Source organism: Ruditapes philippinarum, unplaced genomic scaffold, assembly GCF_026571515.1.
Source record: "Ruditapes philippinarum isolate M1 unplaced genomic scaffold, ASM2657151v2 ctg895_1_1_1_1, whole genome shotgun sequence".
Lineage (NCBI taxonomy): Eukaryota > Metazoa > Mollusca > Bivalvia > Venerida > Veneridae > Ruditapes > Ruditapes philippinarum.
In genome coordinates this window covers 150315-173292 of record NW_026856197.1, presented here as the reverse complement: position 1 = coordinate 173292, position 22978 = coordinate 150315, and the positions used below count along the sequence as shown (strand labels likewise).

Here is a 22978-nt window from a genome sequence, read left to right as displayed (position 1 = left end):
CTTTACAGGTATAGTTACTATGTTATTATTTCATAGATTCTTTCAATTAATAGCATGATCCAGATGTCAAAATAAATATTTTTTTAGAATTTACTAATTTCATTCTATTGTTAATAAAGGTAAGGTTCACATGACAACTAATACTACATTTTCTACCAGATATTATATATAAACATGTAACTACATACGGTAAGCATGTCTTTGATAATTGCCAACAACAACTCAACAGAGGAATTTACATGTATAATGTGAATCATATCATGATATAAATATGATAGTGATGATGCTCACTCCAATTTAAACATGTAAATGAATGGATATGTACATTGTATAAATTTGGCATGTAAGTAAAGGAATGAACTTAAACATGTAAATGAATGAATGAATGAATAAGTATAAATTTTACATGTAAGTCAATTTGAATATTGTAAATGAAGGCATAGATTTAAACATGTAAGATTTTAACTTCATAAATGTTGATACAGATTTAAACATGTAAATTTAGTGACGATAACAAATGTAATAAATTATAACATGTAAAAAAAAGGATCTATTCATGTTGATAAACGCATGAATTGAAACATTTCTAAAATGAAGGCATAGCCTTTAGTAATTGAAAACTTGAATAATTGGCCTTTGTGACTAGAATAAGTAAATATATATGAATTAATATATATATGTAAATTATGTGTCAGATATATGTAAATTATGCATTTTATTCCATGTTAAATTGCAGTTTGTAGAAGATGTATTTTCTTACGGCACTAGTTCTGGTACCCAGCATTGTGTTGGGTTATCCAACAGGTCCACCACCAGAACGCTGTGACAATATGATACCAGAACATGGTGTTGCTCAACAGTCAACTGCACCTCCGTATGAGATCACATTTTCACCAGATAAACTTACCTATACAGACAATGAACTTATACAAGGTATATTAATATGTTATTTAATACAATGTCATCCTTTTTGTTAAATATTTTTTCCAGGAAGCTATCTAACTAGCTTACGAAATATCAGTGTTAGTACCTGGATTCCCGTTTGTGCCTTAAATAATGCAGGGAAGGGCACCTGAGGTGTTCTGCCACAAGTAAAGCTGGAAATTTGGTAGTGAACTGATAGGGAATACTGGGACGTCCTGTCTCACTTAGTCAAACACCAATATATTTCAGTTAGGGCAATGACCACCACATGACTAATAATGTGTTTTTAGTCAGGTTGATTGAAAAAGTAATATCTATTTTGATTAGCCAAATGGTCATAGATCGATGGGATCATTAGTTTTTGAGGCTAATAATTGTTTTTTATTCCACTTTTCCTCATAGTAATAGTTTTTTATAGTACTACATATATATTATTAGTTATAAAGATTTTTGACAGGTAATATGGCCCTATATAAATGGTTGATTGTAAATATAACCGGAGCCGCTAGAGGAGGGTTATATTGCAAATAACCGTTTATACACGGCCATATAACCTGTCAGAAATATTTATAATGAATTTATAATACAGCAAGCATCATTTTTAGAGAAATAAAGCGAGATTTCTATATAAATCCACAGCAGCTGTGTATATAAAACTATATAAACGTCACGATTATCCAATGAAAATCGACTTTACCAACGTGCAGTATTATAAACATATATATACTGTATAAGTTTTAATTTAGATAGGTCTTTATTTTTAGTAACATTAAAAGGAAAAGGGAACCGAAAATTTCGAGGATTCTTGATTGAGCCTCGACCCAGTGCTGATAATTACACAACTTTTGGCTCACTACAGTCCTTTCCTGACATTACCCGAAACCCTTGCTCCAATGAAAGAGCTAACAAGGTAAGTTTATCTTCTTCTGATCATATAAATTAATGTTATACAAGTCATTCAAGAAACATGTAGTGGTATTTAATCTAAATATATTGAATTGAATTGAATTTAATCAATTTTATTAGCTTGTCTGTTAAAAAGTTGAGGTAATATGATTGCTGCGACATCATTGTCATTGTCATTGTTGTGCAAAAACATTATCATAGCCTATTATTCAAACATTTTAAAAGGTATCAACTGGAAACTTGATATACTCACTTATCATGATAATTTGTAAGACAAGGGGCATTATTCTGAAAGCTAACTTTAGAATATTTGTCTAAATTGCGTATTAAGTAGAATGATTTTGAAACTGGGAAAAGTTATCAACATCAAACTTAGTATACTCACTTATCATGACAATTTGTAAGACAAGGGGCATTATTCAGAAAGCTATATTTTTTGCTGTTATGTCCGTTTTTATCTTAAGAATATTTGTGTAACATTGCCTATTAAGCAGAATCATTTTAAAACTGGGAAAGGGTATGAACATTAAACTTGGTGTATTTGCTTATCATGACAAGGTGCAGACTTGTAGAACATTATTCTGAAAGCTAAATGTTGCAATTATGTCCCTTTTAAACATAGAATTTTTGTCAAAATTGCTTATTAAATTGAATGATTTTAAAGATATCAACATGAAACTTGGAATACAAACTTGATAAAATTGACATTGCACAGTTATGACAATGCACAGTTGCAAGACTAGGGGCATTATCCTGAAAGTAAAGTTTTAGGAGTCATGTCTCACATTAACTTGAATATTGATATAAAAATTTATTATGATAGCCATTCCCCTTAACAGACAAGGGTAACAACGCATGTGATGTTCTTTGTTTTGTCAGTGTTATAGGCTTATCATTTATCTCAATAGAAAAAGTACAGAACAAATTAATAATTACCCCTGTATTTTGAACTTGAGGAATTAAAGGATAGCTATGTTATTTACTGAATTATACCCCTTTGTGAATTTAAAATGCACATGAATCGGCCATGTTAACTGGCCAGCATCAAGAGAAGTCCAGCACGCAGTTCTTGACAATTCTTGTTTTATTTGTAGAATGTAGCATTGTCACAATCTAATAATTCGGACAAAACATCAATTACTTTCACATGGAAAGCACCTTCATCAAACGTTGGAAACATTGTGTTTGTGTAAGTATAAATGAGTGTAATATTTAGGAGATTGATATAAATTTTGTGTGCATTGTTGGTAAAATAATGCATAGCTGAAGTTCAAACGAGTAGGAATATAATCATGAAGGCGGATTGGACTAATCATGCATTATCATACTATAGTGCAAGAAAAATTTATATCTATTTCTATTCTAACATGCTAACAAAAAAAAAAATAAAAACAGAATTGATATTCTTATGCTAAACTACATTGAGCGTAGAAATAATTTTCCAGACGTCCTTTCGTTTATTGATGTCATATGTGAGGTCATATGATATGATATGTAAGCATTCCTTTTTTATGCTTTATGCTGTGCATATATTGTGTAATATCTGTTTGATAATTTCGCAAGGTATTAAATTTTGCTTATTTCTTGAATTTAACTTTTTCTTAAGAAGATTTTTTTGATATTCACCAAGTGTCAAAGTATCATATCAGTTAAAAAGACCTGAAAGTAGAAATGAGCAAATATTTTAAATATGGAAAATTTCATGAAATTATGGCCTTGAGTAAATATATGATTTCACTGTAAAGTTTCTTTAACTTTTACCCATCTAGTCGCAAAGGATGTTAAATGGACTTGCCCATCATTCAATCTGGACAAAACCATTCATCTTTTTTAGGGAAACTTTTAAAATATGTACTGGTTGAATAGCGAAAAGTACAGACCACAATCAGGTGGCTCAAATTGTGCCGACTGATATTGGTCAGCACTGGTTGCTTGGGTAGATTCAGTTGCTAATCCTACAGGATAAGAGATAAAGTTGTTTTAAATATAAAGATAAATGATTGAAGTTTCAGAAACAAATAATTATAACATTTATTATGGAGGTAATTCTTTCAAAATATTGAGGTATACAATGATCATGTTCAGCGGCAGCATGGCTGCGTGGTTAACACTCTCACTAGTAATCTTATGATTGCTAGCCCCATGGGTTCAAATCCTGTCAGGAGAAAGTTGTTTCCATGAGCAAGAAAATTTACACTCATTGCTCAGTACTGGTTGGTTCCAGGAACTGATTTGAATGTGTGTCTATAAGCTTATATCATCCTACACAATCTAACTCAAATAAATTCTGTTACTATAAACAAATGATCAAGTTGTATAATTTAGAAACTACATGTACAAAGATTTGTAACTTTACCTGTTTTTTTTTTCAAAAGAGCTGCTAAAAGTCTGAAAAAATATTCTATTGTTTTCTGTCTCTGTTGTTTGTTAAATAACCGTGTTGCAGTAACAGGTTAAATTCTATTATATAATAAATTTTATCAGGAATTTAATCCATTACTGCATTATTACGACAAAACAATGTGTGAAAGTGTTATTTTCCAGCTTTACAGTTGTTGAAACAGCTGCAGTATATTGGGTAAAAGGTTTGTCGGAGACATTAAGATACACATCAGAACAACCTACACAGACCTCTACTGGTGCTCAAACTGTGCCTACAACACAGCCATCTCAAACATCGTCACAATCACCCTCGTCAATGGTAAACTTTAATACAGTATACAGTATATCAGGGTATTTTTGCATAGGGCAAATTTTGTGATTTTGGCAGTGATCTAAATTTAGTGAATCTAATTTTAACCATTTTGTTGTACATGTAATGATGTTTCTTTTTTCGCGGTTTTTTTTGCTGATAAAGGGAGACCTTTCGTTTTGACATAGATTTATTGTATTCACAGTTAAAATATTGTTTTCAATTTTAATGATTTGGATATATTATTTCGATTCTTAAACACAACATCAAAAAAATTAATGTTGCCATACCTATTAAGCTAAATTGAGCCTGATTTGTTTCTGTACTTATTTTCAGCGCATCACATTTTTAGTGGTTAATTGTCACATGTATAATGATTACGTCACATGTCCAAATATAGAATGGCAAAAGTGGTTTTATTGCATTATAACACACACTTTTGGTTCTTCTATATTCAATAGGGAAAAATGCGGGTCATGTTAGAATTTATATTTTAAGACATCTTATTATTATATAGATTATTTAATTGAATTATGAGAATTGTAGGATACAGTAATGTCATAGTATCATACCTACTCTATAATACTTCTCATTTTGTAACATGGATTTTCATTGGATAATCATGATGTATATATGTCATCAATAAACACTGCAGCATAAAAGTTGATGAATTAGATTAATATTCTAATGCCATAAAACAATTGTGAAGTAATATAAATTTGTTATTGAGACTGTATACAGGTAATATGGCAGTGTACATGTGTACAGGACCTGTTAACTGTCCTTTAATCTTTGTAATCATATGTTCATGTTATTATACCACCGAAACGAGGGTTGGGGGGGGGGTATATAGGAGTCACTCGGTGGTCGGTTGGTCGGTCGGTCCAGCCGTCTGTTGCATTTTCCTTGTCCGGAGCAGAACTTGAAGACTAATGGTTGGAATTCAATACAACTTCATACAATGGTCAAGCACATAGAGAGGAAGTGCAGTGCACAAGAACCATACTCAATCTTGACTAATTACAGAGTTATTGCCCTTTGTTACTTTTCCTTGTATTGAGCATAACTTAAAAATCTACTGGTGGGAATCCAAAACAACTTCATACAATGGTCAAGCACAATAAAGGGAAGTGCAGTGCACAAGAAGCATAACTCTTTCTAAAGTAATTACAGAGTAATTGCCCTTTGTTACTTTTCCATTGCTTTCTTTTGTCCGGACCAGAACTTGAAGACTAATGGTTGGAATTCAATATAATTTCATACAATGGTCAAGCACATTGAATATAATATTTCAATTCTTTTGCAAGGTATCCTGTGACTAGTAACTTCCTCATTTCCGTAGCAGTCTTGCGGGGGTATTATTCACATTTAGTGATAGTTCTAGTTTATATTAGTTTTTATGGAGTTTTGCTATGTTTTAGTGTCTTTTATAGTGTTTAAAGTTGCACTAACACAGTAAAGATCATATGGCAACTTTCCAGCTTCACTGGTGGAGGAAGACCACAGATTCCATTCAATGCATTATTTCATGCACAATTAGGCACTAGAGTAGAAGCCTCAACATTCCCTTAGCTAGCTGGATAGCTTCCTCACATGAAATTATCCAAAGTTCCTGTCAGGATTCAAACCAAAAGCAGTCAAGGGCAAATTGTTTAAGTCAGCAACCTTAACCAGGCAGCCACAGATGCCTGCTTTAAAACATAAGAAAAATATTTGAATATCATTAGATCTTACTTGTAAAATGAACTGTAAAGTTTTCTTTGTTTTCTAACATTATAGATAAGCCGGGACCCAGAATGTGGTAAAACAAAAAGCTGTTTTCCTGCTCCCTCCGAGTGCTCAACAAATTGTGATTATCTTGTATCATGGAAAGAATCAGGAACAGAAGATGTTGAGTTCACCCTTCAGAAAAGAACCACGGAAAATAATTATTGGATTGCTATTGGGTTTTCCAAAGATCCTATAATGGTTTGTACAGAAATAGATAATTAATTTTATCCTTCAAAAGGGAATGATCCTGTCTGTAATTTGCACAATATTTGTCTACATCTTATGAAAATCACGAATACAAAGTGCATGATTATGTTCTCATATTATTTGGTGACAAATATACAGGCAAACTCTTTAACCGTAAGGCTCCTGCAGTTCTTTCATTAGGGTACTGTTTCTGTGTTGGGAACCAAATGTTAAACATAAAGATACTGTTACTGTTTTAATACTTGAAAGAAGGTGATATGTTTTAGTTACTGGATATTTATTTCAGGGTGATGACAGTGTTATTGAATGTGTATCCTTGAATGGTCAGCCTAATGTCCAGGTGTCATACAACATCAAAAGTGACACATATAAATCAAATCAACGCCTTGATTCTGTATTTTTTCCCTTTTTTTACCCCTTTTTTTTGTACTATTTTGTTTGTTTTAAAAAAAATTTTTAAATCATTTTTAAAATTTTGGCAGTATATACCCCATAAACATTTTTTTGGATTTAAACCAAATGTAAAAGAAAAAATTCTTTTTAAAAAAAAAAAAAATTGGTTTAATAAAGAGCAAATTGATTTTTCATATAAAATCATATTATAATGAAAAAAGTAACAAAAAAGTGCATATAAAAATAATTAATATGTCAGCTGGCTTTTTATATAATGACGTTTGATTGGTTATTAAAAAAAAAAAAATATAATTGTTAAAAAAAAATTTTTTTTATAAATCTTTTTCCCCCTTTTTTGGTAATGGATACATTCATCTGTTATTTTTCATGAAAATTTTTTAAAACCAAAAAACCTGTTATGAAAAGGGGTTTTGGGGGTGTCCCCCCAATACTGATGAAAAAAATTTTTATTAAAAAAATTATTTTGCCAAATTGACTGGTAAAATTGTCATAAATTATGGTATTTCATTTAAATAAACCCAAAATATTTGTAACAATTTGCGTTTGGGGAAAAAATGCTGGTGAGCCCTTTTTTGAAAACGTTTTGGTTTCGCTGTCCGGTTTATGTCGGGAATTTTTTTTTTAAACGTTTTTGTTATTTAAAGACATTTACTGATTTTGAAATGATTTTCATGTGCTGAATAAAGTGTCCACTAGAGCTGACGAAAGTGAAAATAATAATAAAAAAAACAACATTTGTTTTGTAATCATTGATTGAGCTGATTTTGATGAAACTTGACAGAAAGGATTGTTATATTGTGCTGTATAAAACAAGTTTCATGTTTCTAGTCTGATGGACAGGGTGGCGATAAGTTCTAAAATAATTGTTAGTACATAGTGAGAAAATCTCTGGATTTTATTCGTACAGTCGGTTGAGTGTTTAACATGGTTGTTATGTCGCCATTTAAATGGTTAGATTTTGTCTGTCTGTGATACCCCTAATTTTAGTCTGCACTGCTTGCTGTTCAGTCAAGAAATACTGTGAAATTTTCCATTATACTGATGAATTAAGTTATTCAGATTAAAAGATGGACAAGTCATTTAAGAATTAAGCAGTGTATATTCAGGGTTAATTAAAGTCTTTAGTATTTGTTATAATAGTAAAAATAATAATAAACATTATTCTGGCCTGCTGAATAGTGTAAGTGCCAAAAATAAAGACAATATTGTACTTAAAGAGTGGATTTTGATAATACTTCACACATAAAATCCTGTGGGCCTTTCTGTATGAAGAAATATATGAAAAAAATATGAAAAATAAAATTCTTTTCACAGACACTTCTATTGTATTGTTCATTTGCTCATGTGGGAAATTTTTGTGAAACATGGCAATCTTGTTTGCTTTTGAATTCAAATGTATGATGAAATTATATATAAATTAGATTCACATAGAGACTGTTCACATTGATCTATTATTGTGGCATTTTCAGGGATTTTAATGAAGCACACAGAATATCCAAAGGTGTCAGAAACAAAGATTAACTTCCTTAAAGTTGATGAAGACAAGAACAACACCAGATATCAGTGCCACGGGTGGGAAAAAAGAAAATTAAACCCTTTCCCCGCCCGAAACTGGGGGCTTAAAACCCAAAGGTTCTGGATTGCCGGTCCAGTATGTTAACCAATTCACCAGAGCGTCTGTTCCCTTTTTTTGCTAATTGACCTTATATATTTATACTGGACCGGCAATCCAGAGACCAGTGATTCGAGTCCTGGCTATGGTGTGTCAATTTTTTGTGTGATTTTTCTATGTAAAATTTCCGGCTCATATAATTATGAATGTCACAATATGTAAAAGTATGTTCATACATTTTGATCAGTAATATACATATTTGATTTTCTAAAATATATTAATCATCTTATGTATGAACCTTTTCCAAAGGTTCAAAATGTTAAAATCACCAAACGTATCCTCAGTATTATAAATGGCTTTCTTTAATATTCTGCCAGAGTTACCTAATTTGAAAAGTCACCATTTATATAAATTAAGTTCAGAAAGGTTTAAAAAGCATAATTTTTAGAAAGTGCATGGTCAAATAATTTAAAGTTTTTGCCATATTCAATTTATCTTACTTCCCAGTTACATAAGTTTTACCTACTTTCATATTATAAAAAAATAAGAAAATTACATGTTTAGAAGAAGACTGTTCAGAATGATTTTTTTTTTACTTTCTATGTTTAGAAAATGACATGTTTGAACTTTGAAGATTTATAAAATCTATTTATAGGTGATAAAGAAGGACAGTAAATGTGGGGAAAGTGTTGGATGTTACCATGATTGTAAGAACGATGGATCATGTGGGTTTTTATTGACCTGGAAGGAAAATGGAGACAATATAGATTTGACCTTGACCTGTAAACTTGGCGGGAACAGTGTCTACTGTGCTATTGGATTATCAAGTGATAACAAAATGGTAGACATTTGATTGTATTTTGTCCTATGGTTATGTAACTTATATATATTTATGATGTACATTTTACATTGTAATCTTATCAGGGATAATGAATTCTTACCAGCCAGTTTGTGAAATTTTGGTGGTTTTACCAAGTAACCCACCAGAGCTTGTAATCATTAGCATGTGCTGTAAAAGATTAATATTTATCTAGCATTTGGCTGTTTCCTCACAGGAATGATAGTAAAGGCAATTACAGTGTGCTATTTTGTTCAACTAATTTTCTTCTTTTTGCTCAATGTTGTAGGAATTATATAATAGGTCTTTATCAGTGGTGAAGAGCTTTCTGTGAAGTCTTCAGTTCTCAGGTTTAGCAATTCAACATAAAATCCCTTAACTAAACATTAGACAGTTCAAATTTATAAGCAGTACATTGCAAAAATGTATCATTATACATTGTAATAAACCATCCTATTTCATGGATACATCATTTTGCATAATTTATATAATTTCCCACACAACCGACAAATCAAATCTATTGTCACAAGCATGCCAATATTACTGGAGATCTGGGAATCCCACCTTTGCAAATATTTCCTCACGCAAAAAGTCCGTTTTTGGACAATTGCAAATGTAAAAATATTCACTAACATTGTATGTCGTAAATTGACTTGCCTATCTTTCATTCTTGATATAACCATTCATAATTTTATGGTAAATTGAAAATTATTTACTTACTTGATAGTGAACAATGCACACTATGATCAGATGACAGATTGTCTTTGTTTGCACTGGTATCGTGGGTAAATTCACTGCCAGCATACTAGAGTTAGATATAGTTATATTTTTGTTTGTTACTGATGTTTACAGGGAGATGACAGTGTGTTTGAGTGTATTCACAGTGAAGATACAACAACTGTATCTGTATCCTACAATGATGGCAGGTCTAATAAAAGACTCGATCAGGTATAACGCTACATTATTTTCTTTTTTTTATTCCACAAAATTGTTTATTTGATCATAGGATTGCCAATTTGTCTGTCTGACTTTCCTTATGGGCGCCTTTGTCCTTATGAGACATTTCTAGTTTTCTTTCATTTGATAAAGTTCCATTATTATACATTGTATATATAAATCTTTTACAAAACCAGAAAAATTACTAATTTATAATATTTTATTGGGTATATTATACATGTATATCTGTGAACAAACAGTTTTTAGAATCAGAGAGTTCCATGCAATAGACGTAAGTCCAAGAGCTTTAACTATGTTGCAATATATCCCCAGTTGTTGTAAAAGACAGATTATTTTATATAATATTACAGGACAAGTTTGGTCTAAGTTCTATATCAGCTGCCTATGGAGATGGAATTCTGTCGTGTACATTTTCACGCAAAAAATCATGGACATCAGCTGCAGCAGGACGAAAGAAACGAGCAACTGCCTCGTCAGGCACATACTTTGATATGAACAAAGACTGGACGTTGTTTTATGCTTATGGTAAAGCAAGTGGAGGTTAGTTTATTTTACAGTTTTAAATTCTCTTGTGGTGGCAGCTCCTTTAGATTTCAAACTTCTTGTTACGGTATTGCTCTGAGAGGACAGTTTGGTCATAAAATCTTCTCTACTAAATGCCACGGAACTGTAAGCTTGACAAGCCCCCTACTCTTTTGTTGTAAAAAAAACAAAACAAAAAAACATGGCTGACAAATGCAAAATATATTTCAGTACTAGGGGCTGAATTTAAAGGGTTTAATTTATCTGTCTTTTATTGTGTAGAGTTTACACCTCTTATATATAGTTATGGAATTTTTAATTAATTCTTCCCTATATATATTTATCATTTTAAAAATAGATACACAGACTGAAAATATAATATTGTTTTTAAGATGTATAACTTTAATAACAGGTGTCACATTATTGCCTACAACTTTTCTTGGTTTTCATTTTAGATATGATATTTTTCAGGTTTTATTGGCAAGCATGCAAAGACACCAACAATATCAACACAGAAAGCTGACTTTCAGAGTTTCATGGACATCAGCGCTACAACTGTAGATAGATCAATGATAAAACTACATGGTATGACATGATTGGTTGACCCTTATCCTATATTTGTTTAAAATATAGATTAACCTGCTACTAAACTATCTTTTATTTTCCAGTGCAGTTTACAGACCTGCTAAAAGCATGCATGTTTATCTTCTATGGCTTTGATTAGATGCTCGTATTTCCCGAAGTTGTAAATTATGATGTTATAACTTCTTATATTTATTTAATTTATTCTTTAAATGCCAGCTCAATGCTTTTATCATGAGGACATTGATGTCAGTTTTTTTTAGCTCACCTGTCACAAAGTGACAGGGTGAGCTTTTGTGATCGCTTTTCGTCCGGCGTCCGTCCGGCGTCCGTCCGTTCGTAAACTTTTACTTTAAATGACATCTCCTCATAAACCATTAAGCCAATTTCATCCAAACTTCACAGGAATGTTCCTTTGGTGGTCACCTTTAAAAATTGTTCAAAGAATTTAATTCCATGCAGAACTCTGGTTGCCATGGCAACCGAAAGAAAAAACTTTAAATATCTTCTTTTAAAAAACCATAAGAGCTAGAGCTTAGATATTTGGCATGAAACATTTTTTAGTGAGTGTCTACCAAGTTTGTTCAAATAAAAGCCCTGGGGTCAAAATTGGCCCCGCCCCAGGGGGTCATTGATTTTCCCTATATACATATAGTAAAAACTTAAAAAATCTTCTTTTAAAGAACCCAAAGAGCTAGAGCTAAGATATTTAGCATGAAACATGTTCTAATGGGTGTCTACCAAGTTTGTTCAAATAAAAGCCCTGGGGTCAAAATTGGCCCCGCCCCAGGGGGTCATTGATTTTCCCTATATGCATATAGTAAAAACTTAAAAAATCTTCTTTTAAAGAACTCAAAGAGCTATGGCTAAGATATTTAGCATCAAACATGTTTCTAATAGGTGTCTACCAAGTTTGTTCAAATAAAAGCCCTGGGGTCAAAATTGGCCCCGCCCCAGGGGGTCATTGATTTTCCCTATATGCATATAGTAAAAACTTAAAAAATCTTCTTTTAAAGAACCAAAAGAGTTAGAGCTAAGATATTTAGCATGAAACATGTTCTAATAAGTGTCTACCAAGTTTGTTCAAATAAAAGCCCTGGGGTCAAAATTGGCCCCGCCCCGGGGGGTCATTGATTTTCCCTATATGCATATAGTAAAAACTTAAAAAAATCTTCTTTTAAAGAACTCAAAAGCTATGGCTAAGATATTTAGCATCAAACATGTTCTAATAGGTGTCTACCAAGTTTGTTCAAATAAAAGCCCTGGGGTCAAAATTGGCCCCGCCCCAGGGGGTCATTGATTTTCCCTATATGCATATAGTAAAAACTTAAAAAATCTTCTTTTAAAGAACCAAAAGAGTTAGAGCTAAGATATTTAGCATGAAACATGTTCTAATAAGTGTCTACCAAGTTTGTTCAAATAAAAGCCCTGGGGTCAAAATTGGCCCCGCCCCGGGGGGTCATTGATTTTCCCTATATGCATATAGTAAAAACTTAAAAAAATCTTCTTTTAAAGAACTCAAAGAGCTATGGCTAAGATATTTAGCATCAAACATGTTCTAATAGGTGTCTACCAAGTTTGTTCAAATAAAAGCCCTGGGGTCAAAATTGGCACCGCCCCGGGTGTCATTGATTTTCCTTATATGTGTATAGCAAAAACTTTAAATCTTCTTTGAAAAAACCCAAATAGCTAGAGTTTAGATATTAAGCATGAAACATCTTCTAGTTAGTGTCTACAAAGTTTGTTCAAATAAAAGCCCCGGGGTCAAAACTGGCCCGGCCCCAGGGGTGTCATTGTTTTTAACTATATGTGTATAGTAAAAACTTTAAAAAAATTCTCTTTTTAAAAAAGCCCAATGAGCAAGAGCTTAGATGTTTAGCATGAAACATCTTCTTATGGGTGTCTACCAAGTTTGTGCAAATAAAAGCCCTTGGGTTAAATCGGCTCTGCAACGTTGGGGGTTGGGGGGGCCTATATACAGGTGAGCGACCTCAGGGCCATCATGGCCCTCTTGTTTTTAAATTGTGCTCCATTTTGCTATTGTCTGCTTTAAATTATGCAAAACAATATTTGAGCCACACCATGACGAAACTAGTGTAATGGTTTTGCTACCAGCATGGATCAAGACAAGCCTGTGCATCCAGGCAGTCTGATTTGGATCTGTGCTGTTTTTGTGTAGCCTCTACGGAGTAGTGGCGACATATAGGGATCACTTCTCCGTCGTCCGTCTGTCTGTCCGTCCGTCCGTCACAAAACTTGTCCGGACTACTCCTCATAAACTACTGGTGCAATTTCATCCAAACTTTACAGGAATGATCAGTACCAAGTCTCGTTGTGCATATTGTAAGCATTTTCCGGTTCAATGATTTTTGTCAGAGTTATGGCCCTTTAATAATTTTTAATTTTAAAGTTTGTCCGGACTACTTCTCTTATACCACTAATGCAATTTCAATGAAACTTTACAGGATTGATCTGTAGCTCAAGTCCTTGCGCATATTGCACGGGTTTTCCGGTTGAATGATTTTTGGCTGAGTTATAGCCCTTGAATAAAAAAGTGTTTTTGTTTGTGTTTTGTCAGCTACACAGAATCTTGTCTGGACTACTTCTAAGAAATTACTGGTGCAATTCCATCAAAACTTTACAGGAATGATCAGTACCAAGTCTAGTTGTGCATATTATTAACTTATTTTGGTTCAATGATTTTTTTGCAGAGTTATGGCCCTTTAATTTTTTTTATTTTTAAAGTTTGTCCGGACTACTTCTCTTATACCACTTATGCAATTTCAATGAAACTTTACAGGATTGATCTGTAGCTCAAGTCCTTGCCCATATTGCACGGGTTTTCCGGTTGAATGATTTTTGGTTGAACTATGGCCCTTTGATAAAAAGGTGTTTTTTTCTGTGTGTTGCCAGACTTCTCCTTATAAACTACTGGTGCAATTTTATCCAAACTTTACAGGAATGATCAGTACCAAGTCTAGTTGTGCACTGTCCGTCTGTCTGTCCGTCTGTCACAAAATTTGTCCCAACATGAAATTGGCCATCATGAGGCGACACATGTGATCACTGATTGCTCTTGTCTTACAAACAAGTAGAGCCTTAGAGAAAATGATAGTGAAAATAATGGATCCGGATCAGACTGCCTGGATGCACAGGTTGGTCTGGGTCCATGCTGGTGTCAAAACAATTACATTGGTTTTTGTCATGGCACAACTCATTTGAGGCTTTTCAGTGGCATGCTTTCTGTGAAGGAACAATTCAGCTGTCTAACAGAAGACTTCTGGTTCTTAATAAGTCCTTATTTGTGCATGAAGCAATGATAGGAAGTTGCAACCCTGTCATTACCACACTATTTATCTTAAGTAGACTTGTCCATCTTTTAATCTGGACAAAACCATTTAGCTTTTTAGGGAAAATTTCAAAACATGTAATGACTGATTAGGGAAGAGTGCAGACCATAATCAGACAGCACAGGTGTGGGTAGAATCTGTTGTTGCAAACAGGCTTTTTTGGGTTAAGGAAAACTACAGATTGAACGTTAAAATGTTTTAACACTTATACAATCAAAAAAAAAAAAAAATAATAATAATAATTTGAATTATTCTTCTATTGTAAGGTATATTAATGACAGTGGCATGGATGTTCTTTGCTGTAATGGGAATATTTATGGCAAGATTTTACAAATTAGTCTGGCCCGAGGGTATGGAATGGTGCGGACAGAAACGCTGGTTTATAGTAAGTACACAATTCTGTTAATATGTTGTTTTATTGCAAGCAGTTTAATAACATTTGGATATAAAATAACCCTTTACCTGCCGGATTTCTGTAATTGATGGGCCTTTCTTTGAATTTGGAAAAGACCATTCAAAGTTTAAGGAATTAAATATCAAAATACAAAAATTAAGCATGCTACCATACAGATAATGGTCAGACTACACAGATGTGCAGGGTTGCATGACTATTGTTTATACTTATGACAAATGCAAATCACTTTTGGTCCAGCTGATAAGAATTATTGATAAAATTAGGACCTTGAACAGAATAGCATCATGAGCTTAGATGTTACTGTCATCAATTTCAAATCACTAATCCATCTTCACTGTGTGTTCAATTCCAGCCAGGAACTTTGGATTCTTTTATGTGAGGAAGCTATCTAGCTAGCTTTTGGAAATTTGGTAGTTGTAACCCAGCACATAGGCTGTCCAACATCAGTAAAGCTGGAAATCCCCAAATGACCTTTACTGTGACCATGCAGATTAAATCCAGCATAACAAAAAGTTGTTCTAGAAATATTGAGGATTGAATAAAATAGTTAATTTATCATACCATGATTTGTTTCAGATTTCACAAAATGTAAAGATCTGATAATATGTTTTACCACAACTAGTTGTGTTCACCTTTTATTGCGAGAATACATAAAAAGATCATTTTAATATCAAGATAAATATTAATTATTCAGGTACACAGGTCTTGTATGGTGACAGCATTTCTACTGACAGCAGCATCTTTTGTTATAATTTTTGTTCATGTCGGAGGCTATGCAGAGGTATGTTAGTTAAGATGTTACCTTTAAGATTGTGCTTCTAAAAAATGTCCGGAGTTCAGTACTCTTCCCAATCAATAGGACTTAAAAAAAGATCCTGTATGTTGTAATTAAGGTTGTTACCACACTAAAGTGAAATTTTATATATGATTATAATCATTCTTCTAAAACAATTTTTAAACATCCAAGAATATGTAAAATATGCACTGCAAATGTTTAAACACATTAAATGTAATAATTAAAATATATGCATTCAGTTCTTATTGAAACATTTGGCTTAGACTTTAAAGAAAATAAATTTCTAATTACCTCCCGTTATTTGCATGAAATAATGCTTTTTGGAACTTACAATATTGATAAATCTTCATTTGAGCATCATAATTATGATAGTAAACCATAAAAAACCAGTTACAGGATCTTTAAAGAAAATATTAGAGTAATTTTAATCATGAAATATAAGTATTCATAGATTTTCTATTATTTAAATCTATCTTTAAAATCATTGATTCATAAGGATAAATTTATTCATAGATGTTTGTATGTATAGGGATATTACCCAGTGTGAGTTAAAACATCAAATTGATTATATATACACTTTACAGTATGAACCAAATCAAGTCTTAGAGTCCTAAATGATTTATCAATAGTCCATTAATATTAAATAAAAGGGAAATATAATTTTGTGATTTTCATACTGAAATAATGATGTACATGTATATTACAGATAGAGGGAACAGGCTTTGAGAAGTCTCATCCTATAATTGGTATAGTTGTTATGTGCCTGGCACTCATCAATGTAAGTATATGGACGTGGACGTATATATATTATACATGGATAAGTCAATTCATTGATTAAAGATCCCAAAATATCCTATCTTCTGCTGTATGAATACATTTATACATAGCATTTTACTCTTCTTTTTTTTGTCTCGTAAGAATGGACAATCCACAAATTTAAGAACCAACCAAAATGTCATTTTTGAAAAAGCCACGAAATTTCATGCCCACGAAAATAAGTGAACTCAAAGTATATCATGTAGTTCCTAATTTTAGTTTGTACAGAAATTACTTTAATTTTGTCGTGAAGTATGATTTAAGCTTATAGACACACTCTTGAATCCGCCCTTTGAACCAACCAGTTCTGAGATACGCGTGTAAAGCTTTGTTGCACAAGGAAACAACAGCTTGCCCCTGATGGTGATTTGAACCTATGCTGCTAACAATTCTTATATTACATGTCCAGCATGTTAACTACTCAGCCATGCAGTTCCTAACTTTACATTAAATATTTTTGCAAAGACAACAAAAATCTATTTTAAAGATTTATATGTATTGAATTATTAAAATATAACAGTAGCGATGTTTTTTATGTCTGTACATATATGAGAAAAAAATCAGATTTATTTGTTGCCATCCTTGGCTTACCGCTTTCTTTAAAAACATATCTTATAAGAAGTACACTTGTAAACTCAGACTACTCTTTTCCATTGGAACCCTGCTGAAATGAATGAGGCATAATTGCAAATAAGCAATAAGTCATATTATTTTCCAATTACCAAGTACAAAAAAAGTTTAATTGAATAAACATGTGTATTACTGGTAATCATTTCAGCCAATTATGGCAGTGTTTAGACCACACCCAGGAACACCAAAAAGACCTATTTTTAATGTGTTCCACAAAGGGGTCGGCACTGGAGCTGCTGTGTGCTCAAGTAAGTGCAATTTTACTTGATAATGTTTGTAAAATATTCTGAAATAAGTATCATATCATAGCTTGATTATCAGTATAAGTTGTAGAATAACAAGAGCTGGGTAATATAAGGGAAAATATATATTAGGAAAGCATTTTACGTGACATACAGTTGACTTTCGATAAATCAAAATCGCCTTACTCAAATCGCTCAAAAATTCTGCGTCAGTCGAAGAATTTCTAAAGTCCCGTCAAATTTCCTTCTTTTTCTTTGTAATTAACTCCAATTAGAACAAATTTTGACTTACTAGTCAAAAGGAGTTTTTGGTCCCGTCAATTAAAGTCCAACATATTTACATTTCATTTAGTCGAAGTTTGAAAAACAGCTGACTGATCAATGGTCGGCGACAGCCCTTGAAATTTGAGTTACTGAGAGTCAACTGTATATACGTAATACTCAATACAATACTATATTTTGATGCTTCGTTGTTTTATTATACATGTATAGCCAGTTAAACTATGTTGAAATATTATGTTAGTTGTTACTTATTATGATATAACAGACTAATTCAGACCTGGAAATGTTCGTCTCAAACTTGAGACCAGTATATGTGGTACTATTACATTTTTTGATGAAGATGCTCATAAATGATGACTTAGACCATATCAGAAAGAAATATATCATTAGAGTGTTAACTTTACAATTTCTTTCCAAATTATTTTTTTTATGTTTAAAAAGTATGTTTTTCATTTATTCTAAATGTTTTTTTGTTTTTTTCTAATACAATAGTTTATAAAGTTCTAGTAAGAAGAAAAAGAAGATACATTATTCTACTGAACACTCATAAAATCAAAACATTTTTTCTTTTTATGCTGGATGTATGAAAAGTAATGGAAACTGCATACATCTATATATATTATACGATGTGTATATTTCTTACGAGAAAGACATAAAAAATTTGGTCTTTTAAGTGACAATGGGGAAATAATGGACAAATGTTTTATTTGATTTCACATATTTTTCTCTTTCTTTTTCAGTTGTTAACATTTTCTCGGGGACAATTCTAACAGGAGCATTTGTTCCGGACTATGTTCGGATAATACTTTGGGTCGCAGTTGGCTGGTGTGCACTTATTGAAATCATATCTTATATATATGACTGTAGAAAAGAAGAAGGTATGTGATATAATACATGGTTTTTCACTGGATTTTACCTTTCCTGTTTCAGCAGGGTTTTCATTATTATTGGCAGTCCATATTATTGGTGGAAATGCTGTTAAATTGGTTGTTTTTTTCGGCCTGTAGATATAAATATCCCCCTAACCCCTTGGCAAAATGAGGCTTTTTTTGTAAGTACATCTGTTGCCTAAGATGAAATTGAGCATTAAGATTTCTCAATAGTTGTCACAAAGAGCTCTGGAAATGTTAAAGAATATGTCAAATGAATGACTTAGACTTGTTTCAATCAAACAATATCCAAAATATCTGTTATTGTAACTTCCATGGTTTGTTCAAGTTACATTGCCTGTTTTAAAACTACTCGGTGATTCTATTGGCGTCTAAATTTCTTTCAATATATCTAGATATATTAACACTTCAAACCCAAAATATATAGAATTCATGCAGAAATTCATGCTGGGACTTTAAAAATGTCATTTTATCGTGATTTGAGTACATTAAATCATTTTAATATTTTTGTCATTTATTTGCTTGAGTTTCCCTTTAACTGTTCCTTTTTGTGATGCATTTTAATTTTGTTTTTTAACTGGTAGATTTAATGCAGCATACATGTATATGCTTGGTTTATCTCAAGTAAGTAGTTATGTAAGGTCAGAAATGTGAAGAATATATCGCAACATGTTTATATGAATACTGAGTTCTCTGAATTGATACATAAATATTTATTTTCACAATTAATCCTTCAGTAAACAGTGGTCAATCTTATGAGCTGAAACCAGTTGGTGGGGCAACTGAGAAACAGCAAGATTCATACAAGGTAGGAAAGTACCATTTACTGGGTTAAAAATTATTTTTATCACATACCCGTGCCGATTTTGCTTCACTGTAAAAATGGTATTGCACGGCCGTGCATATATTTTGATGTGACGTTTACGTAAGCTTTGCCATGTATTGCCATATATTTTAGAATTTTATTAAGTGCAAGAAATTTTAATAAAGCGAGCCTCTTGTAAACTTTGTAACATTTTCTTGGACAAGTTGAATAGACTTTTATGACAACAAATGTGAGATACTTTTTTATCAATTGACTTTACCCATTGAAATTAATATTGAAAAACATTGTTTTGACATTTTACACATGCTTTTGTAGATCTTTGACAATATTATTTTACACATGATTGTGTTATATAAAGAGATATTATGTTATATTAAATATTATATATATTATTACAAGTTATATTAAATGGAAAACAAGTGATGTCATTGGATGAAATTATATTTGAATTATGGTAAACATGGTAGGGGTATGGCCTCTTTCTACAAAAAAGCATTAGTCTAAACTCTTACTTTTAGATAAAAAAATTGTTGCCATGGTAATTGAATATAACAGTAAAACACTTGACATCAGAAGATTGATTATATCATAATTCAATTATTATACAAACTTAGTTAACTTTATAAAATTTGGTATTTATGTTGATCTTTGACAATGTTTTGAATATGAACTTAAGCCATAAGGTATATTTTAACAACAGTTCATTGATTATATAGAACAGAGTAACCCCACAATAAAGACCACTTGTCTATAAAGGTCCTGTTTGGTACATCCCCTTAGGTGGCCTTGTTCACAGGGTTGTCTGTATATGTAAATTTTGTGACAGCATTTTGATTTAGAATGTGAGATTAATGTTAGTTAAGGTCATTTATTGGTCTTGCCTTGTGCATACTTACCCTACCATGCTTAGTATCTTAAATTTTTTTGTCCATCCTTCAATCTGGACTAAACCATTCATCATTTTAGGGAAAAATTTGAAATATAAAGAGACTGAACAGTGCAGACCATAATCAGGTGGCATAGATGTTTAAGGTGATTTTGGTCTGCACTTGTTGCAAGGTTAGATACTGTTGTCATGGTAGTCTCAGAACAAATTAAAGATATGAATATTTACTCTCATAATGTTTATATTGCATAAAATACCAGTGTATGTCTTTGTGTGTTATATTATATGCCAGAAACAAGATAAACAATGTTAGATTTTGCAAAGAGCTATCACTAGGAGTTTGTTATTGCAAATTATATTTTTATTTTCAGAGTGTTCCCCAGTTTAAAGTTATCATTCTTGGATTACATTCTCTGGCACTAATTGGCTTGACAGCAGGCGTGTGTGTTATAATAGGAATGGGAGATCAGTTCTAGGCCTATATAGTCATATATATGCATTTACATGACTTTGATATATTTTATTTGCTATTTAAGTCTTGAAAGAATGAGTTCTCTAGTTGTATGGCAAAAAAAGGAAAAAACAACAATAGGGATATACAATGTATTTATAAACATACATGATTTTATGATAGATATGGTATTGCATCGATATTTAGATGTCTATGACAGATAGAACAGTATTTTTTTCTGTGATTGCAATCATTGATGTTAATTATGGCATGAATTTCATTACAGTGGTTAGTGTTTCAAGTTACCAATTTTCAGGGTATGTAAATGTTGAGTTTAAATTGTTGCTGTAGTTGAAAGTGTAACTATGTGCTTTGCACCTTAATTCACGTTGGAAGCACAGTTAATAAAGGAAGGGTTTTTATCATAAGTAATTTAAATGGAGCTGAAAGGGTTATATGTGGAATATTTTAAGATAATTCTTACTTTTTTAAATCCAATAATATGAATGTAACTTTGTAAGGTTGAGTTTTTTGATCATTGACTTGAAATAACTTGCCCTCATCTCTGTGGACTTAAAATCACACCATGTGACATAAATATTGGAAAGTCATCTAACATCTTCTTCAATAAAAAGGGGCACCTGTCATCTTCCACAATAATCCTTAAAGTCGCATTTTGTGCCTTTCATAGTGTTGCAGTGACTTAAAAAGGTTTATTGAATAGCAATATATTTGTGCAATGATTTTAGAAGCATTGTCTGGTTTGCTCAATAGAGCCTTGGATTGTGAATTGGGCAACCTGGGTTCGATTACCAGACAATGCAGGCCTTTCTTTGTTGTTATTGAACATGAAATCCTTTCTACAGTCATTTACACTGTACCTCTGCTCTAGCGTGTACAGAAGTAATCAGTTCCTTCTGAAAGTGAAGAAGGTACAGGTACTGGTAAACTGCCAGGAAATATGTGGTGGCTGAACTGTGCTCTGATGAATTCAAAGTAGCTTTAACTGTCATCATCTAGAGGGTGAACTTCAAAAACAACTACTGTAATAATTTTGGTTAGAGATACAATTTTGGTTACAATGTATTTGTTTGATTCATTATGGACAGTATTTATTTTCTGACTCAAATGAAAGGGTATTTAGCTGTTAAATCTACATACATGCAATTGGCATTTACTAGCTTTCTATTTTTGTCAGTATTGTTGTTAAAGATTGTATTCTACATAAAGTTTTGTGTAAGACAAAATAAAATGAAGGATCAAAATGAAAAAAAAAACCCACAACACTTTTATTCAGAGAGAGAATGTCACACTATAAAAATGTATATGGACTTGAAGCATACATGTGTATTTCAGTAATCAGATATGATAATTTCTCTTTTATGTTATGTTTGTACCAATTTTTTACTGTAGCTTAATTCTGTTATTTATTTCACATTTGTTGTGTCCCTTGGTCTCAATCACCTTACTTATTATATATATACAGAAAATGCAGTATTTTGTTTTGATTAAAAGCTCACAATCTAGTCTTTTATCGAGGTACAGTTGATACATTATTATGTACAATAGCAGGGTAATTTTTTTGTGTTGTTAAACTTTTTATGCAATACATATGTGTAAACATGTATTTAGCATTTAGTATTTTTTGTTTCTACCTATTTACTCACTGTGATAATCAAAGTTGATCAAAGATTGTTGTTACTTTAATATTTATATACTGGTTACCAGTATTTAAACTGTTTTTATTTACTTGTAATATATTTTAGAACATTGAACATGTAAACAAGTTAGATCATGGTCACAAAATTTACAGTTTCTATAAACAAACATACAAGTATATGTATCTACATGTATGATTTGTAAAAAGATAAATTTATTGTGGGGTCATTTTTGTTTCCATCACTACAGACTTAAGTGCACCCCAGCCCTCTTTACTGTAAAGTCTACTTGAAATTATTAACGTAATATGT

At 32.0% G+C, this 22978-nt stretch overlaps 1 protein-coding gene across 1 annotated transcript; it reads left to right on the top strand.

Moving 5' to 3' along the window:
- Positions 1 to 746: 746 nt before the first annotated feature.
- Positions 747 to 22306, top strand: LOC132745751 (ferric-chelate reductase 1-like). The gene is made up of 17 exons (XM_060734722.1): positions 747 to 933; positions 1689 to 1834; positions 2925 to 3019; positions 4375 to 4531; positions 6302 to 6490; positions 6786 to 6893; positions 9181 to 9366; positions 10216 to 10311; positions 10671 to 10860; positions 11314 to 11427; positions 15041 to 15159; positions 15884 to 15970; positions 16692 to 16763; positions 17580 to 17679; positions 18696 to 18833; positions 19583 to 19653; positions 20929 to 22306. The coding sequence occupies exons 1-17, from the start codon at positions 747 to 749 to the stop codon at positions 21031 to 21033; spliced, it is 2160 nt and encodes a 719-aa protein (XP_060590705.1). The 3' UTR covers positions 21034 to 22306.
- The last annotated feature ends 672 nt before the right edge of the window (positions 22307 to 22978 follow it).